At 43.1% G+C, this 16,648-nt stretch overlaps 1 protein-coding gene across 2 annotated transcripts in view; it reads right to left on the bottom strand.

Annotated features, from left to right (window-relative positions):
• The window catches only part of PRIMPOL (primase and DNA directed polymerase), a 348,310-nt gene that overhangs the window by 234,769 nt on the left and 96,893 nt on the right, over positions 1 to 16,648 (bottom strand). For both annotated transcript variants that reach the window (XM_069199467.1, XM_069199474.1), the window contains exon 4: positions 16,454 to 16,592. In XM_069199467.1, the coding sequence (XP_069055568.1) occupies positions 16,454 to 16,592 (139 nt within the window). The remainder of the gene's footprint in view (positions 1 to 16,453; positions 16,593 to 16,648) is intronic.

The following is a 16,648-nucleotide window of genomic DNA, read 5'->3' as shown; positions in this document are numbered from 1 at the left end:
TGGTTTCTTCCGTGTTGATGTGGGTCCAGTTGTTGAGGGTGATGTCCGGGGAAGCGGGTTCAGTGGTGTATGGTTGGGTCTGGTGTCCGAAGCTGTCGTGGAGGTCGCTGATCTTGCGATGGAAGAAAGTGGCGAGGGATTCGCACAAATCCTGTGAGGGCGTGACGGCGTTGGCGCTGGCGCTGGGGTTGGAGAACTCTTTGACGATGCTGAAGAGTTCTCTGCTGTTGTGGCTGTTTTTGTCTAGTCTGTCGGTGAAAAAGTTCCTTTTGGCAGTGCGGATCAGGTGGTGGTGTTCGCGTGTAGCGTTCTTGAGGGCGGTCATGTTGTCAGCGGTGTGGTCCTTGCGCCAGGCCTTCTCAAGGGCACGACAAGTTTTCTTTGATTCTTTGAGGGTGTCAGAGAACCAGAGAGGTTTTTTGGTGATTTGCAGATTTTACAGTTGTGGTATACTGGTGACCTATCAAGTTTCATTTTCTTTTAAATGATATCAGTGTCTACTGAAGATGCTAAAGACAGCTGTAAACAACCTATAATAGAAGCTATGGCACAGTGTCTCTGAAAACTAAATGAAGTTATTAAAAAAATCCTATGAGTCAGAAAAACAGATGCAGTTTGAGGAACGGTCCCTAGTAACAGAGAAGAAACAAATTAACTTGCTGGTGATTAGTGGTCCTAAAAAAACACAATGGTACTAGAATGCGAACAAATCTCCATTTTTGTTCTCTCTTCAGGTCTTCCTATGTTTGTTTGTGCACAAGCTAGAGTTGCATTCTTAAAGCCACAGTCTGTGTCTTCATTTGGTGAACCAAATGTGAACTTGGAACACTTCAGGACTTACTTAGAATGGTTAATCAAGCTGCACTGATCCCAGGAAACTCTGGACCAAATTTACTGATATGTACCATATCCCGGAGGGAGACTGACTCATTCTAGTAAGACAAGATCCGGCCAAATGCACATGGGTTTTGTAAGTGTGGGCACTACCTTGGGATTCTGTTCAAGCCCCAGAGTGCACTTTTCTTCCTGGTGATATTCTGAGGTTGGACGAGCCCTTTGTGCTACACCCCATATTTAGAACCAAATCTGATTTAAACTTTTTAGCCAATAGGCATTTGCAAACACATGCATTTAGTTGCTTTAACAGCAGAGGGAGGGAGAGAAGGGCTGCAATCCTCTCTTCAGTCATTTCTCTTACCAAAACGCAACACATTTTCCCCACCACAAAAAGGGTCTTCTTTGGTACTGGGTCCCGTCTTTGTGGCAGGCAGGTGATAACCTCGGAATCCTTGTGGATGAATTCCACAAAGTGCAAGAACGGACTACTGCGATTTCTCAATAAACACAGGGGTTGTGTGGGGCTGTCTAACCTCCTTATAGATTATTACTAAGAGCCAGTAGAGGAACACTGTAGTAACTTTGTTCCAAGACCTTCATAGTGAATTAAAACTGTTTATTGAATAGCTTGAAGTAACTCAACGCGGTGCTCCCTTCACCAGTCAGCCAGCAACTGCCAGTCAATAGAACCCCAGCATCGGACAACAAAGGAAGGAGAATGCCAACGGTGGTAGACATTCTGAACATTAGAGGAACAGGTAAGTACATCGTATTTACAGTACAGTAAATAATTTACAACACATCCTCATTTGTTGCAAAACTAAGATAAACACTTAATGAACATATACTAAAACAAAAGTCCTACATGAAGATCACACTGGGTAACTGAAGAGTATATCACTTTATGGGCATCAATAGAAAATTAATAATATTCACAAATTCTCGTAGGTAAGCAGGAGGTCCTCTCGGCCTTGGAATTCTGCTAACAATTGGGTTACTTCAGTTGAAAGTGGCATTAAAACCACTTTAACAATATCACGGTGGATGATGGTGATCAGTCAGAGTAAGTACCACTTTTCATCACATCTTCATTTCTCATCAACATGTAACCACTGCACCCTTCATCTCCATTCGTACCACTCACGTCATCATACTCCACATACTTAGCAACTCTCCTCAAGATCCATCGCTCTCCATTTCTCAACACTACATGCTACCTATGTACTTTTTTTTTTTTTTTTGCACCAAATGGACCACAAAACTTTGATAATCCCTTCCTGATTCGTTCTGCTTTTACGTTCACCAGATCAACTGTGCAATTTTTATTCAGTGATTTAACATCAAGCTGTCTGAATTGTCTTCAACATTACTTCCTTAAAACCAAATTTTGTATCCATGGGGGATTAAGTTTTGTTATATGTTTCCTTTCCCTCATCACCTTGAACTGAGTTTCTCCAGTAACTGTTTTCAGTGGTGCATATATGCCCAAACGAGATTACTGATTATACCTTGCATATTTAACCCCTCATCGCCTTAAAATTGCCAGGGTCGAGGTGGCGGTCAAACCGATGCTAATGTGGCGGTCTGACAGCCACATTACGACTGTGGCGGTAGTGCCACGCTCTGACCACCTCCACTGGAGGGGCTGGCGGTCCTAATCCGCCAGGGCAGTGCTGCAAGCAGCGCTGCCCTGGGGATTATGAGTCCCTTCTCCGCCGGCGATTACATGGCGGTAGCATTGCGATGTAAAGGCTGGCAGAGACGGGGTGCGGGGGCCCCCATGGCCAGCCCCGGCCTTTGCAGACAGTGAAAAGCACGACGGGTGCTGGTGCACCCTACACACCGCAACATTGCAGCCGGCTCTATTATGAGCCGGCGTCAATGTTGTGGGCTGTTTCCTGCTGGGTCAGCGGGTGGAAACTATGTTTCTGCCTGCTGACCCAGCGGGAAACTCTTAGTAGGGGCCGCGGGAAGGGGACCGCACTGGTGGCCACCCAACCGCGGGACTTCGGCAGAAAGCCTTTTTCGTCCACCAAAGTCATAATGAGCGGCTTAGTCTGTTAGCTACTGCTGGTTGTAACGCACCTTTAATCATGCGATTAACTCTCTACACAATTCCATTGGCCTGAGGATTATATAGAGCTGTACACGAATGCCTTATACCATAAGAAGCCCAAAATTCCTTCATATCTCTTGTTTTAACTGGATCCTATTATCTGTGATCCATACTACTGGAAATCCCTCTCCATTGAACACTTCACGTAAAACACCTATAGTTTTTCTTGTAGAAATCTCAGGTAAAACTTTCACCACAAACCCCCTGGAATTAACATCCACTAATACCATAGCAAATCTCTTTCCACAGATTAAATTTGACATTGGCCCTATAAAATCCATACACACACTACGCCAAGGTGTCCCTGGGTCATGTATACTGCCCAAGTCTGTTTGTGCTCCAATTCACAATCTTTTCTCACTTTCTTCACGCTCAGAGCATCTCTCCACCCACTGTACAATATTATTAGCCATAGCTGGCCATCAAAACTCAGTTTTCATCCTTTTGTTTGCGATGGTTTGCCCCAAGTGTCCCTCATGGGCTATTTCAAATAGTCTCTTCCGCACTTCTGTTGACGGCATTACTTTGTCACCACGCATTACTACTTTCACTTCCACTTCAGACAGCTAATCAATTATTTTACAGAATGGTCTCAATGCCACAGGTAAGATACTTTTTCACCTTCCTACTTTTCTTATCAGTTCCATTGCACCTTTAAGTACAGCATCATTGTCTATAGCTCTTGGCCATTCAGCTTCATTTACAACATCTTGCGCCTAAGATATCACATCTTCCACACTGGCCACTGCACCCTCTTGACCACTATTAATGACTCCTCGCTCATCCGCACATCTCCAGTCCACTGCCATTCAAGATAAGCAATCTGCTTGGACATTTCTCCACCCAGAAATGTGTTCAATTCTGTAATTATTGTCTTGTAGACGTGAAGCTAATCTAGCCAGTCTGGCCGAACCGTTGCCTGCCCCTCTTGGAGACAATATGTTCATGAGTGGTTTGTGATCTGTACGTAGAACAATATTACTATCCCAAATGTATGTACGAAAGTACTCTAAACCCCATGAAGCTGTTAGGGTTTCTTTTTCAAAACTGCATACGTTCGTTCAGTACTTTTTAACGTACGTGGAGCAAAAGCTAAAGTTCTCAGAAGACCCATACATCTGTGATAAAACTGCTCCTATACCTGAAGGACTGACGTCGACTAACAATGTTTTTTTGTATCAAAAGAAACTAGTATGCCAGCTCTACACGCTTCTTTTATTTCTTGAAAGCAGTCTTGTTGCTCTTCATTCCACACAAAAGTTGCCACTTTACGCATATGTTTTTTTAAGCTCTCTGTTTTGTTAGCAAAGTTTCTGACAATTTTTAAGTAAAACTCTATTAAACCAAGAAAGGAGCATAGCTGATCTTTATCATTGGGCTTGGTAACAGATTTTATAGCAAGTAACATGTATCTCTCTCGTTTTTACACCATCAGCAGATAAGGTATGTCCCAAATACTCTCTCTTCTACCAAGAATTCATATTTCTCTTTGCGTAGTGTCATGCCTGACTCAGTTAGCTTATCCAATGCCATTTTCAATGCAACACTGCGACTTTCTACACTGACTTCAAAAACAAGTATATGTCCAAACCTCAGAACAATTAATTCATCATCCTCTGGAAAACACTTGCCGCTGATAGTAACCCAAACTGCATCCTTGTGAACTGAAATGTGCCTTCCACTGTGACGAATGTTGTTAGTGGTTGGGAGTTTTCATGGAGACATATCTGGTGGTATGCATGTTTTAAATCTAATTTCGAAAGCAATTTTTGCGCCCTTCAGCAGCAATACAAGTTCATTGATATATATTTGGTAATGGAAATTTGTCTGTCACAATGTCCTGGTTTAAACTTCTAAGGTCCACGCAGATCCTCTACTTTCCATTACTTTTTTTCGTGATAATTACACGAAAAATCCAGTCTATGGGTTCAATCACTCCACTAGCGAGCATATCCCCTAATCATTTTTTTGACTCCTCTCTTAATTGAATGGGCACTCTGACTTTCTGTTGTGAGGGAACTGCTCCTTTTTTCAATTTAATCTCATGTACATACCCTTTCAACTCTTCCATCTCATCCCTGAAAACATTTTCTTGATCTTGCAGGATTTCCTCATGCGTGGTATCTTCCACTCCCATAACTTTATTTGGTGCTCATGGGTTTAATATTATGTGTAGATCCTACTCATGGAACCAGCCCACAATGGGTGGTCCTGACTGCCACATACACTTTTCCCTTTACTTGTCTGTCCTTAAAACAAATGTCTGACAACATGTACCTAGTAATATAAATATTTTTCAACTCGATATCCACCTGGGTTGATATCTTTAAGTAACAACCAAAAACTAGGCCAATCACTTGTAAACATTTTCTTTTTAAATAATAGTATACAGAGACCATGGGTCAACCATCAACTCCACCATTTTACCTTTGATGGGCTGCGCTTTTGGCCTATTCACCCTTCTGATTGCCACATGCTTATCATTTATACACAATACACTATCACTGTATCGGTTATGTCCTCTGTCAATCTAGCTACTTTCCCTTTTCTTGCGCCTTGTCTCTACACATTCTTATAAAATGTATAATAGTGATCTGCAGATTTTACAGATCTGGTATACTGATGACCTAGTTGGTTTCATTATCTTTTAAATGATATCAGTGTCTTAAAATAACTCTTGAAAAATATTAACGTAAAAGATGCAAGACAAATCAAGGTGGTACCAAGCAATAAAGGAACACAATAAACAGTGCTTAGAAACCCAGAAAATGAACAAGACATGAAAAATGAGAATGCATGAAATCAAAGACTTGTCTTATGAGAGCAAAACAGAAATTAGCTACTTTTGGCAATCAGGACAGACTCCCACAAGAAAGCCATACAATTGCTTTTGCCAGTCACCTCACAACTTTTTGGGAAACGCTTGGATGGCAAAAAAAAAAAAAAAAAAAAAAAAGCACACACACAAAGAATTCAGGTCGCTTCATTACTATGTTCTTGTGTGGTTTAAAGGGGTAGCAAGGAAAAGGGAAGGAGGATGTGGCAGAAGAAAGAATCCAAAAGTAATGAGTGCATAATACTTGCTACAAATTTATCTAGGACCCTAAAATGATATCCAAGAGGCCTGTCATACAACACAGAACGTAAAAAGTGCATACGTCTACATAGAAAGGAAAAGGGCTGAATACCAAATGTAGGTCTTATCTGAAGCACAAGCTGTGCCACAGATTAAATACTTGTAAATTCACTAACAGTAACTTTTCACACATAGGTGGAGAGCGCAGTCACTGTGGCAGGGATGTCCCCAGGGGAAAAAACAGGGAACATTTTTAAAGTTTATTATTCTTTGGGAAAAAAAGATGAAACATTTTAATTTAAATTATGAATGTAAAATACATTACTTTTGTAATTAACATCAAACTAATGAAATACGTTAACTGCACATTAACTTATTAAATTAAATGTGTATTAAGTTAAATACATTTATTTAGCTTATAAATAAAATGTAAAGAATTATTACAAAATAAAATCGTACCCACAGTAACATTTATTTTAATGTAATATATATTAAATGTTAGTTGTTGAATTAACTGAAAATATATTCAAAAAAACTTTAATTTAACTGTATTTTTAAATGAGGTTTAGTGAATTTTAAAATTATAAAATGTTATATAGATTTTTAAATAAATATATATACATATATATGTATATATACATATATATACACACTTAAATATACACACACACACTTATTTATTTTTCACTGAAAAAAGCCAAAGGTTACGGGGACATTATAGTTAGGAAACAGAATTTTTAAAAACATAGAAATTCACTGGAAAAAACAAAGGTTACAGGGACGTTATTGTTAGGCTCACATTTTAAATGTACAAAACCATAGAAATTTACCTGTTATAGTTATCTCAAGTAACTATAACTCGTGCCCCCAGGTAACTATAACTCGCACCCCCGCCATGCACAGTGTTTTTGTCTAACATTTTACTGCAAATATCAATGATGTTATCAAAGATGTCATGAGTGCTGTAATTTCTGGGGCAGTTAACAGTGCATGGTGAAGGCGAAAGTTAGAGTTACTTTAGGGCACGATTAGGGTTGAATTACTCTGCGTTAATCCAACCACCGGCCAGGCCCTGCGGCCAACCCATAATAACCCAACTCTGTGCTGCGCACAGCCTTTGGCTATGCGTGTTGGGAGTTGTCTCTCTGGGTGTGAGAATCGGTGTGACAGGGTGTATCTGGATGTGAGTGTGGCAGCGACAGTGTCTGTCCGGTTGTGAGAGTGAGTGCATCAGTGCCTCAGTGGGTCTGTGAGTGGGTGCGTCAGTGTCTGTGTGGGTCCGTCAGTGGGTGTGAGAGGGGTTTCACTGGGTCTGTGAGTGGGTGTGTAAGGGTCTGAGTGGGTGGGTGTGTGAGTGGGAGAAAGATTGAAGAGAGCGGAAGATTTTTTTAGGCTTTGGTGAATGATATACTTAGAATTGGATATTTCTGGACAAATTGAAAAGAAAAATGTTTTGTCAATTAAAAAGAGTGTGATCCCCTTTCAGTAGGAACCTTAAACATTTGAAGTTTAAAAGAAATTAAAGAAAGAAAACAACCACAGCACACCTGGAGCAGAACCCTCAAGTTTCAGTGTGAGGGTCTGTGACCCTAACCTTTAGGCCATAGGTGACTCTTTACTGTGAAGCTTCCAGACACACCTAGGACATTCAACCCACACATGTGATTGGAAAGAAACATGAATGTTCCATCACTAGGAAGGTTTAACAGTCAAAACACTAGTAAATAAACAAACACACTGCCAAGCGATGCTAGGATTTGAACCTTCAGCCTACTGAGTGACAGCACTTGACCTTGACCATTAGGTCAGAAGTGACTATGTTCTGCTCTGCTTCCAAACGTAATTATAACATTTATACCAAACATCTTGCTCGTCTGACTCTGTGAGGTAATTGCATATCTCTCTCTCTCTCTCTCTCTCTCCCATCCTATTACAGGAGTGTGTGTGTGTGAGGGGGGGATGGCGGTGGAAAATCGGGGGAGAGAGTGAAAACCGCATGGGGAGCCCCAAGGCCCTCGCAGTCCTAGCTGGCTCCTCACGTCACTGGCAGAAAGCGGACTTTGTTTGCTTTTGCTTGGTGGGAGCTGTCAACTCAGTGGGCACCCCGGGACATAGCAGGAGCCGGCCTTAGAGGGTGGCGGTCCCCAGGGTCATTATTGGCTCCACAATGGAGGCTGTGTGGCCCCCCTCCAACGTAATCTAGACCCTGGGAGGCGGTGGTCCCCGGGTTGCAAACCCCTTCACTCTTTCATTGTAGCCCCGGGGAGGTGGGTTTTCACCGGGCTGCAGGGGGACTGTGTAAACCTGGACCTGTATTTCTTTCAAGCCCCGGGGAGGTGGCGGTCCCTGGGGCTGCATGGGGAGCGAGCACATCGCGCATTGTAGCTGTTTAAAGCCCCAGGGAGGTGGCGGCCCGCCTGCGGGTGGCCCGCGCAACCCTCCCCCCCACATTGTATTTCCTTAAATCCCTGGGGAGGTGGCAGTCCCCGGGCTGCTTGGAGGGGGCGCACGGCCCCCACCTTATATTTCTTTAAAAGTCCTAGGGAGGTGGCAGTCCGTCCCGGCTGCTGGGGGATTTGGGGGGAGGGGGGGGGGAGCGTGCACCCCCCTTGCATTGCATTTGATTAAAGCCCCAAGAAGGTGGCAGACCCCCAGGCTGCAGGGGGCCAGGCGACCCACCACATTCAATTTCTTTAAAGCCCCAGGGAGGTGGCGGTCCTCAGGGCAGTAGGGAGGGTGTTGGGGGGGGGGGGGGGGGGAGAAGGGGGGGAGGTAGCGGGGAGGACACCTCCCCTGCATTCAAAAAGTAAATGCCCCCAGGACCTGGCCCACCTGGGGGCTTCTTAAAAACAAGCGTGGGAGCCTGTGTATATTTTTCTTTTTTACATTTTTTCCCCACAAATTCAAAACATAGTCGTGAAATCGTGGCAACAATTCTTTTTTTTTTTTTTTAAAGTGTTTAGCTCTGGTGCGGTCCCTCTGGGACCCTAGCACCAGAGCTAAGGAATCAGGGGGATTCTACCCTGGTCTCTTCTTTATTCTTTTTTTCTGAGACTCGGCTGAAGCAGAGTCACAAGATGGCTGCCAACACTTTCTGGTTGAAGTGCTGGCAGCCAATCAGAGCTCTGCATTTCCCTGCTTGATCTCGTCATTATTAGCGAAGAGATGTACAAATATGGTTTTCCTTTAAATTTCTCAAAAACTACTGAACGGATTTACACCAACTAACTAAAAGCCTAATCTGTACACCGAAAGCTAGCTTTCACATAATTTTGGTGTAATTCCGTCTCGTGGCTTGACCTGTAGTCGTGTTCAAAACTCCTATGGGAAATAAGATGGGAAACGCACATGTTTTTGAGCTCCCCCTTTTTCTTGGCCCTCGCTTGATGGATCATCCCAAAAATTTCAGTGCACAACAAGAATCACCAGAGCACTTTTAAAAATGTTTTTTTGTGAAGATTCGTCTAATGGGTGCCAAAGATATGGGCAAGTCAAAAAACTATTTTTCTATGTAAACATGGTCTTAACTAAAACTACCTATTGGAAATGTCCCTTTTTGCAGGGTTATCCCCAAACTTGTTTTCTCTGACCTCTGGTTTTTGATTGTATGCTGCATTTCATTTTTGCTGGTTTTAGGACTCTGGGCACTTTACCACTGCTGACCAGGGCTAAAGTGCAAGGGCTCCCTGTCTAAATTGTATTGGTGATTTGTTTACTCATGAATGGCACATTTGATTTACTAGAAAGTCCCTAGTAAAGTGCACCATGTGTGTCCAAGGCCTGTAAATCAAATGCTACTAGTAGGCATGTCCTGTTATGTTTTACATGCCCTGATAATGAAATACTGCTAAATTCGTTTTTCACTATTGCAAGGGCTATCCCTCCCATAGGGTAACATTGGGATTGGCTTGAAATATATTTTTAGTGTAATTTCCCACTGGGAGCAGAAAGAGATGTGGAGTTTGGGGTCTCTGATCTCACAATTTAAAAGTACATCTTTTGCTGAAGTTGGTTTTTGAATTGTAAATTTGAAAATGCCACTTTTAGAAAGTGGGCATTTTCTTGTTTTGTGCCACTGCCTGTCTGCTGAATACACATCTGGGTCAGGATAACAGTCGGGCTGTTTGTGCATTCACTCTAGACAGTCACACAAAGGGAGCAGCCCTGCATATCCTGATGGCCCATCACCAGGCTGATGGTTCTTCCTGAGCTAGAGTGGTGGGAGGAGCTGACACTTGCACCTGAATAAGGCTTAGCCTGTCCACACACAAAGCACTCTCCAACCCCCTGGAGTACGTCTAGGGCCAGGGCAGGGAAAGGCAGGATCTTGTGCACTACAAAGACTCCACTTTGAAGTTTGGCTACTTCAAAGACAGAACTGGGTATAAGTACTGGACCTCTGACACCATATAGTTAGAGCACTTCTGGACTAAGAACACTCTGCTAGGAAGAAGAGCTGAGATGCTGGATGCTGTAGGAAGGACTGCCAGTCTGCCTGTTGCCTTCTTGTGCTGGCCTGCTTTATGGGAGTGAAAGGACTGGACTTTGCTTCTACATCCTGGTTTCCATAGTTCTCCAGCGGCTTAAACTGAGCTTGCCTGCTGTTAGGAAGTCTCAGGCCTATCAAATACTTCACCTGCCAGCATCTGGGCTCCCTTGATGAGAATCCTGATTTGCCAAGTGGTGTCAAATTCAGTTCCTGGGTCCTTGGGAGTGAGTTCTGGTGTAACAAGGAAGAAACAAGTGCATCGACGACCAGAACGATTTCAGGATCACCACTGCTCTGACTATGTGCCGATGTCTGCACCAGAGCAATGTTGCCCGCAGAGTGCAATGACCGCGGCCCCCACCGCAGGCCGGAGGAGGCACCCACCTGATAGAGTTCGGTAACAATGAGCAGCATTTGGGTGAATGTACTTTTGTTTGCTACCTGAACCGCCATTGTCCCCTTTTCAAACACATGCCTGCTGCAGAGACAGGACATGACTTACATGAAGTGGCGCAGATTACAATAATCAGCGTTTCCAGGCTGTGTGAGGAGCCTCAGGGGTGAGATGTGGCAAGGTGAAATGGATCATTAGAACTACTGATAAAGGGACACACGCGCGTTTTGAAATTTGAGTAAGAGAGAGATGGAGGCTGGGAATGCACTTGCCTCTACAGTACAGTTAAGTGCCCAAAACCAACATTTTCTTGGTATTACAATCCACTGAGAGAAAATATGATTGGGACTGTGTAAAAACAATAAAAAAATAAAATAAATCAGAGTGGTAGCATATCCAGCTTGGTGCATTATGGGAAATGAAGTTTGTTTGTCATCATGAATGAACTGAAGGAGGAGTAAAAACGTATTTAAACACTAGTGGGCGTGTGTCCTGTAATTACCGGCATCTGAAGAAGGCACTTCGTCAAAACGCGTCATGCTGGGGTGAGGAAGTGGAATCCAAGAGTGCCCCTGGCTCTGTAGTGGAGCTGCTTGGTGTGGACATTATTTACGTGCAGTGCTGCTTGCACGAAGGAGGCACCCACCTGATAGAGTTCGGTAACAATGAGCAGCATATGGGTGAATATATATTTCCAGTTATGTCAGAGTTTCCACAGAGGAAGCATTTTTGTTTCACTAAGAACTTTAGTACCTTGTGACTCATCTTCACAAAACTTTCCTAAAACAGTTCATTCACTTCAGCCTTTCCTGGAAACTTTTAGGGTGATAGGTTAAACAGAGGGTAAGAAAAATGGGGTCCCAAAACATTAACTTCACATGTTAATTCTCATCGAAAATTTGGCAAGCAATACAGGAAAACACCCACATGAAATTACACTAAATTTGGCCAAAAGGTAATACTTTACTCAGAAAGCATGCTTTTGTTATGTGGTGTAACACCATTCAGCCATGTTTGAGAAATTAATATTTAAAGGGGTGCTTGGGTGGTCATTGTTGGGTTAAAAAGATTTGGATGTCTGGACTGGTGGTGTCCAGATATGCTATCATTGGTCACTTCAAAAGGGGCTACTTAAGCCTGATTGGCAGGCCACAACCTGAACAATGTGTTGTGGCAGCCATTACAAGACTCATGGATATGCTCCCTGTGCCCTGAAAATGAATTAAAAACAAATAGAAGGAGGCAAGGTGAGCACACCCTGAACCCAAGAGGCAAGTGGGGGCAGGGAACATCTCCAAAGGGACAGCCTCTTGATTGGATGGCCACAAGGTTTTGTTGCAGCCACTTGTAAATTTGCAAGTGATGAAAGCACTTACCCTTCATAACTGAGTAAGGGCTAGGGAAGACTGGAAGTTGTTTGATCAGGCAATCAAACTGTTGAACAAAACAGCATAGGTTTAAGAAATGGCGGACTAGTCTTCATATTTAAAGAAACAACTCTCACGAAAGTAGAGGACGTTTTATTGAAAATGTGTGAGGCCCTCCTGGTCAGATGCAACCTTAGACCAACCTTTTCCTCCATCTTTCTCCTTCTTTATAGACCACCACCAGGAATGGAAATTCTGAGACACCTTTCTAGACAATGTTTTAAACCAACATGCAAAATAGTCAAACCTATATATTGTTGGTGACCTGAACATATGGTTTGATAAACCTAATGTGCCCTACTCCAGAACGATCCTCACTGGCCCAGACATGCTCAAACTACAACAGCTCATTACCAAACCCACACACATTTCAGAGCACACCTTAGATATATTGCTTGGCAAACCACACCTAGTTACGTTCCAAAGGGTTACTCTCGTCACGTGGTCAGACCACCATGTACTCATCTTCCAACACAGGACCACACAACGCACCCCATCTAAACTCAGTTTTCCAGCAAGTACATATCAAACTTAGAACAAGCTGATTTTGGAGGACCTAGAATCTCATGTTACTTTCAACACAGACCTAGACACATTAAAATCCTTTTAAAAACTCCATGGATGGCCTTATAAATCTTCTGATAGGTTAGTCCCACTAAAACCATCAAACAGGACGTATGAAAACAAGCTCCTTGGATATTTGCAGATTTAAATCAACATTTAAAAAAATTGTTACACTTCAACAAAACTGGACTGCAGAGCAACTAGACCCATGGACGGAAAAGGGGGGGGGGGGGAAACGGGGAATTATGACAGTCAGCGACTACTATAACACTGGCACATTAATCCCCCTGAAGGAGTTGACCACACAACATGACCTGCTGCAGGGCCAATTCCGTACTTTCGTGGTGCTATTGAGGACTTTCCGGGAATTTTGGGGCAGGGAAACTGACGAACTCCCGACCCACTCTGTACTCAAATTATCACTGACACTGGGATCAGCCTCTATCTCCCCAGCCTTATTAAGAGCCCTCCACTGGTTACCAGTTGCCAGAGGATCCTCCTTCAAGCTGCTTTGCATTCCCCATGAGGTAATACATGGCAAAGGGCTGCTTTTTATCAGAAAGAAAAACCACAAAATACATCCAAAGAAACCTAGGCTCTTCACTGGCACCCGTTCTGAAAATCCTAGCTTACAAGAAAAAAAAAAGAGGGTGAAACATCTTTGTCCGTGCAAGCAGATAAACTATGGAATTCATTACCCCAGAAAACAAGATCCACTGAGAACCACTTTTTAGAAGACTAGTCAAAAGCTGGCACTTTGCTACAGGATTACAAAACTTTACAACAATAGTACCGAAAAGACATTAAAACGATAAAATATATGCCCTTTATGTAGATTATGTCTTTCCCTTCATCTCCAAGCCCACCCTCACAGAACCCAGTCTGATTCAAATACTAGCTCTATTAGGAGTGGCCTTTGGTTCCCAGGTGAACTGGTCCAAATCCCTTTGCGTGCCGATCAGGTGGTATGCTGGAGTTGTGGTCTGCCAAGCATGTATGCCAGTCTGCAAGCTCTGCTTCCAATATCTGGGAGTTCTAGTTGCCCTGGAACCTCATCCTATCTGAAGTCTCAACCTTGCTACCTGCTCAAAACGGGTATTCCGGACGATTTGGGTGGGTAACCAAGGACCGAGTACATGGGCTGTGATTGGAACCATGATCGCCAAGAAGGAATTTGTGAAGTACTGGAAATCTGCAACTGCCCTGACTAAGGACAAGTGGCAAATGGCCCTGGATTGGTGAGCAAAGCAGGAGGAGCCCATTTATGTAGCAAGATGATGCCCCCAATGCAATGGGAAATCTGGAGGAAATTATGGGACTATTTTGGCCTAGCATGATGAATGTAACGTACTAGGATGTGGACTGGAAAGCACATATGTGTGCTGTTATGTTGTTAAAAAGAATCATTACATTTTGGTTAGGGAAAAAAATAAATCATATAAAAACCGTCTACTATGTATATAACAATGTATGTGTATTTATACCTAAGTAATGTAATCAATTATATCATTTGAGATGTCATCAGTGATGTCAGACATGAGCTCATAGAACATGGCGGGAGTGATGCAATATGGAAGGTCATAAGCAGTGCATGGTGGGGGCGCAAGTTACACTGAGCACTAAATTCTGTGTTTTTCTTAGTTCAAAATGTTAATGTTGTCATTAACATATTCACCTAACTATAACGTTACTTTAACTTTTGTTTTTTACTGTGAATTTCCAGTTCTTTTTGAAAGTAACACAATACAATACAGAAATTCAGTCAACCGTTCGCCCATACAGCCAGCTCACCTCCGCATGACCATAGGCCGTGCACAGTGAGGTGTTGGCCATAGGCCCTGGCCCTTGGGGCCCCAACCCCCTGGGCCTTCTCTCTCTTTTTTTTTTACTAAAGGGGAGGGGTGAGGTGGCAGTCCCCAGGGCTGCAAGGCCTCCCTGGCATTAGATAGAGATGTGCCCCAGTGAGATGTGCGCCCCCAGAGCTGTGGGGTGAGGTGGGGGTGGTCAGTGGCACCAGGCAGCTCTCCCCCCACACTGATTTACAAATTCTGCCCTGGAGAGGTGGCGGTCCCCAGTGCCACGGGGGTGGGGCAGGGGGAAGTAGGTGGAGGGAAGGGAAAGAAGGGCACCAGCGCTAAGTGCTCAGGGTGTCCCTACCCTGACCTCTTTTGTTTTTTTACATCTCTTGTTCTGGGACTCAGCTGAAGCAGAGTCCCAAGATGTCTGCCAACACTTCCTTGTTGAAATGATGGCAGCCAATCAGATCTCAGCACAAGACTGGGAGGGTTTGCGGAGCCTTCGCGTCCCTAAGTATACAAATTTGGATTTTCAATTAATTTCTCAATAACTGCTGAATGGATTTATAGCAAATAACAAAAAGAGTGCTTTCTGGACCAAGAGCTAGCTACCTTTCTGCCAAAGTTGGAGTAATTTCGTCCAGTGGTTTGGGTGCTATCACTGTTCAAAATCCCTATGGAAAAATGAATGGGGAAAAAGTGTTTTGGGACCTCCCCCTTTTTTTCTTGCTTCACAGATCACCCCGAAACGCTCCAGACAGATGCTGAAGTAAGCATCATATTTCCTTGGAAAATTTTGTGAAGATCATCAAACAGCTTCAAAGTTATTAGCAAAACAAAAAAAGATTTTCTATAGAAAGAAGGTCCCAAATACAACTACCTAATGGCGACTGCCAGTAGGTAATATATATGCACACACACAAATAAAAAGTTACATTTGTTTTATTTATTTAACATTATTTCAGAAGGGTGTTAGTTTAAGACCCTGTCCCCATTATTTTCTAAGGGAGTGGGTTGTGATACCTGTGAGTGACGATGTGTGGTGCCTGACCTACTCTACGGTCGGGACATATTTACTACTGTTTTGTCACCTTTAGGGCTGTAGTAATTTTAGAAGTGTAATTTGTGAATAGCAATAGGCTTACTCTTATGGGTGGGCGTTTGTAGTATCTTACTTCTCTCTTAACCCAGTCTTTGTTTTTCCTAAACATCTCTAATTTTACACTATGTGTTCCCCAGTTTCCCACCACGTTAACTGGTCCCTCTCACATATATCACTCAGTAGTAAACTTACATGCACTGAGATGTCCCCATAGAAAAGTTAGGCGAGGTGGAGAGCTCCATCCTTAGGTTTGTGAGTTGCACTTTCATACTTACGTACTGCGAAATGCAGTTTATGAATCAGGCCACTGATGTATCAAACGCATTGCATGTTAGAAGGCACGGGCAGTACACATTTTAGAACCAACATGAGACTATCTTTACTATAGTAAACTTCACATGATGCAAAACAGCATTCAAACGAAAAGTCACCTCTCAGCCCTAGTACAAACAGGGAAGCTTAGGGTGAACTTTAGTATGTCGCATTACATGATTGACAAACCTCTGGAGCACTAGCCGAGTCACTGGTTAATTGACTTTCTTACAACAGATAAACATTTCCCCTCTGGTATTGATTTACTAGGGACAGTATAATTGAAAATACATTATGCACGGTCACCAACTAGCATCTCTGTTATTTTTTTATTACTTACGGTAATAACTTGTGCAACCATCTCCTTTCCATCAGCCTCTGGATTAGCAGGTTTATAGAACTCCAAATCAAAATACAGTTTACAAACTGAATTTTCTGGAATGACTTCATAGCAGTGCATGAGGGATTTGCGATGTTTGCTAGGAAATAAAAAGGAAATTAGCAGAAATTAAAGTCACCTCATTACCTGAAGTAA

This window comes from Pleurodeles waltl, chromosome 1_2 (genome assembly GCF_031143425.1).
Source record: "Pleurodeles waltl isolate 20211129_DDA chromosome 1_2, aPleWal1.hap1.20221129, whole genome shotgun sequence".
NCBI classification, from domain to species: Eukaryota; Metazoa; Chordata; class Amphibia; order Caudata; family Salamandridae; genus Pleurodeles; species Pleurodeles waltl.
The sequence above is the reverse complement of the archived record's forward strand: the minus strand, read 5'-3'. Positions and strand labels throughout refer to the sequence as shown.